This window comes from Patella vulgata, chromosome 6 (genome assembly GCF_932274485.2).
Source record: "Patella vulgata chromosome 6, xgPatVulg1.2, whole genome shotgun sequence".
Classification (NCBI taxonomy): Eukaryota; Metazoa; Mollusca; class Gastropoda; family Patellidae; genus Patella; species Patella vulgata.
The window spans coordinates 71064246-71066644 of record NC_065884.2 but is presented as its reverse complement, the minus strand read 5'-3'; the positions used below and the strand labels follow the sequence as shown (position 1 = coordinate 71066644).

The 2399-nt window shown below is 43.0% G+C and overlaps 1 protein-coding gene across 1 annotated transcript; it reads right to left on the bottom strand.

The window, feature by feature from the left end:
- Window positions 1-375: 375 nt before the first annotated feature.
- On the bottom strand, window positions 376-1995 carry LOC126824544 (solute carrier family 46 member 3-like). The gene has a single exon (XM_050553777.1). It carries the CDS (start codon window positions 1765-1767, stop codon window positions 376-378), a length of 1392 nt encoding a protein of 463 aa, XP_050409734.1. The 5' UTR covers window positions 1768-1995.
- Between the last annotated feature and the right edge of the window lie 404 nt (window positions 1996-2399).

The window sequence follows — 2399 nt, the reverse complement described above, 5'->3', positions numbered from 1 at the left end:
AATGCTTTACCTAATTAGAGAGAGAGAGAGAGAGAGAGAGAGAGGGAGAGAGAGAGATGGGGTTTAACGTCCACTCGACTCAATCTATGGTTCAATTTAAATCCAATAATTCGCTTGTGCGTAGGTGTCTTTAGCAGTGGGAGAAAACTGGGGAACCCGGAGAAAACCCAAGAGGTTGGACAGGCGACCCTACTCCTTGTCACGTACACCCGGGGAATCAAAACCACGCCAACTGACTCAATGACAGGCCTTATGATACAACGAGCACGCGCTAACCATTTGGCCATCCAACCGCCCTTTCCCTTATTAGGCTCGCTGTTATGCACCAAGAGATTACGAAACAGACATGTACACATATGTGGGACAAAGCCCATGTTAGTCTTTATAAATTATTCCATAACCTTTCAGGACATCGTACTCACTGGATAATTTTAGATCTTTATGCAGACATACAGCGATCGCCAATACAAACATGTAAATAATAGCCTCCATAAGGTAGGCGGCACAAGCAAAAACATGAATGGTAGCTCCGTATACATAGTTGAAAACAATGGAACCGATCACTTTTGACGCCGTTTCAGCACAGGCCAAAACAGCGAAGGCCTTCCCCATGTCACTATCATCCACATTCTTACTGACTAAAGATCGCACTGCTGATATGATCATTCCTCCTACAGCTCCAATAAGGACTGATGCAAATACCATCCACGACTGGTAGCAGAAGCCCGCCCATAGAGAACGCACGACCTTACAACATACACCAATGATTACAATAACTGTATCCGGTACTTTACCGTAGGTTGATAACACTGGGGTCAAGATCATGAGAGTTGCTCCCATAACAGTGTAGTCCAGGGCGAGGAGATATCCATACCAGGGCGTCGGCCACTTCAGAGGATGCTTCTTCACGAAGAGCACAGTGACGTCCTGGTCACCGACTTTACACGTCTGGTTCATCAGCGCTATGAAGACTAATGTTGTAAAGACTCTTGTGGGGTTGACCTTACTTACTGTAAGATGAACCGTAAGAGATTCACGCAATTCCGTGGGAGTACACACCCTACACAGACTACCGTATCTCCTTTCTGTGGAAGTAGTCGGATCTGCGTTGTTGATGAAACCAATAGTGGTCAGCACACTGAATGCATGAAGGAAACATACTACAGTTAATGTTGTTTGAAGGTCAGTGTAGTCCTGAAGTGCACCCGAAAGCAGCGAACCCACGAACAAACCAAAATAGTTCATAGCCAATAAACGACTTAGTGATCCGGTTCGGTCGTCTTTATCCGTTATGTCGGAGACATAACTATTCACAGCCGTGGTTATAACCGAACTCTTACCAAATATTCCTTGAACTGCGGAGCCGCACAAAATCAACACAAGATTCCAGTCAACGGACTGTAAACTGCCTACGTATAACAGAACCGTCAACACGGAACCTAAACTTGGGATCATCATTGGTAGCTTCCGACCATGACGGTCACTCCAAGCTCCCCACACTAGACCCAGTATAATGGCAGGAACGTTAACTAGAATTCTATAGTAGATCAGATAGTTGGACGCTGTGCTCTGTATATCCTCTTCTTGTGCTCGCGACTGAATCGACGCATCGTAACAAATCGTCACATTATCACGATATCTGTTACGACAAACAGCTTGGATGATGTATGGGCGAATGGTAGCATCTAACATCGACTCCCCTGCTTTGTACAAGAAAAACACCAAGCCAGCAAAAACTGTCTGCTTGGGACAAAAGCTAAAGACCATGATGCTCAGGCGTTTGTAAAAATGTCAAACTTCGGGCTAGACTCTTCAAATAAACCGCTCAGAATATCCTTTGTCCTCTGAAACTTATAATTCGCTGATAATAACGAACCTACACATGGCTGGGAGACGACTAAAAAACAAACAAGGATATTCTGCAACACGTGATAGTTCTCTTATAATACTCCCACACAGGAGTCATGAAGCATGATCCGTATTGTTAAATCTAATTCAAACCCTGAAAATAAACAAAGATTTAACAAATGAATTAAACAAATTCCCCATGGATCGTTTCTGAATAGAAATCAAATTTCAGGACTTTCAGGGTGAGAAGTCAATATAACTAGATATGTTGAAACAGTGTGAACTTCATTGCAAATGATATTAATAAAAGATTAGATAACAAACTGAAAATTATGGCTATAACACTATAAACCTCAGAATGCCTCGTTCGGCATTTCTGTCCAAACGAGGCAAAAACGTGTCAAAATTTTTGCCCCGTTTTTGCCTCGTTGTAACGAGGTAAAAGAAATTACCTCGTTTGTCTGGAGTTCCAAAACGTGTTTTTTTTAAATTGCCCTGTTTTTGGAACGAGCTATTTTGTTCAGAACGAGCCTGGGTAAAATTGCCTCGTT

Excerpts from the sequence above, each read along its gene's own strand:
- LOC126824544 (XM_050553777.1), bottom strand. The coding sequence starts at position 1,767 with ATGGTCTTTAGCTTTTGTCCCAAGCAGACAGTTTTTGCTGGCTTGGTG.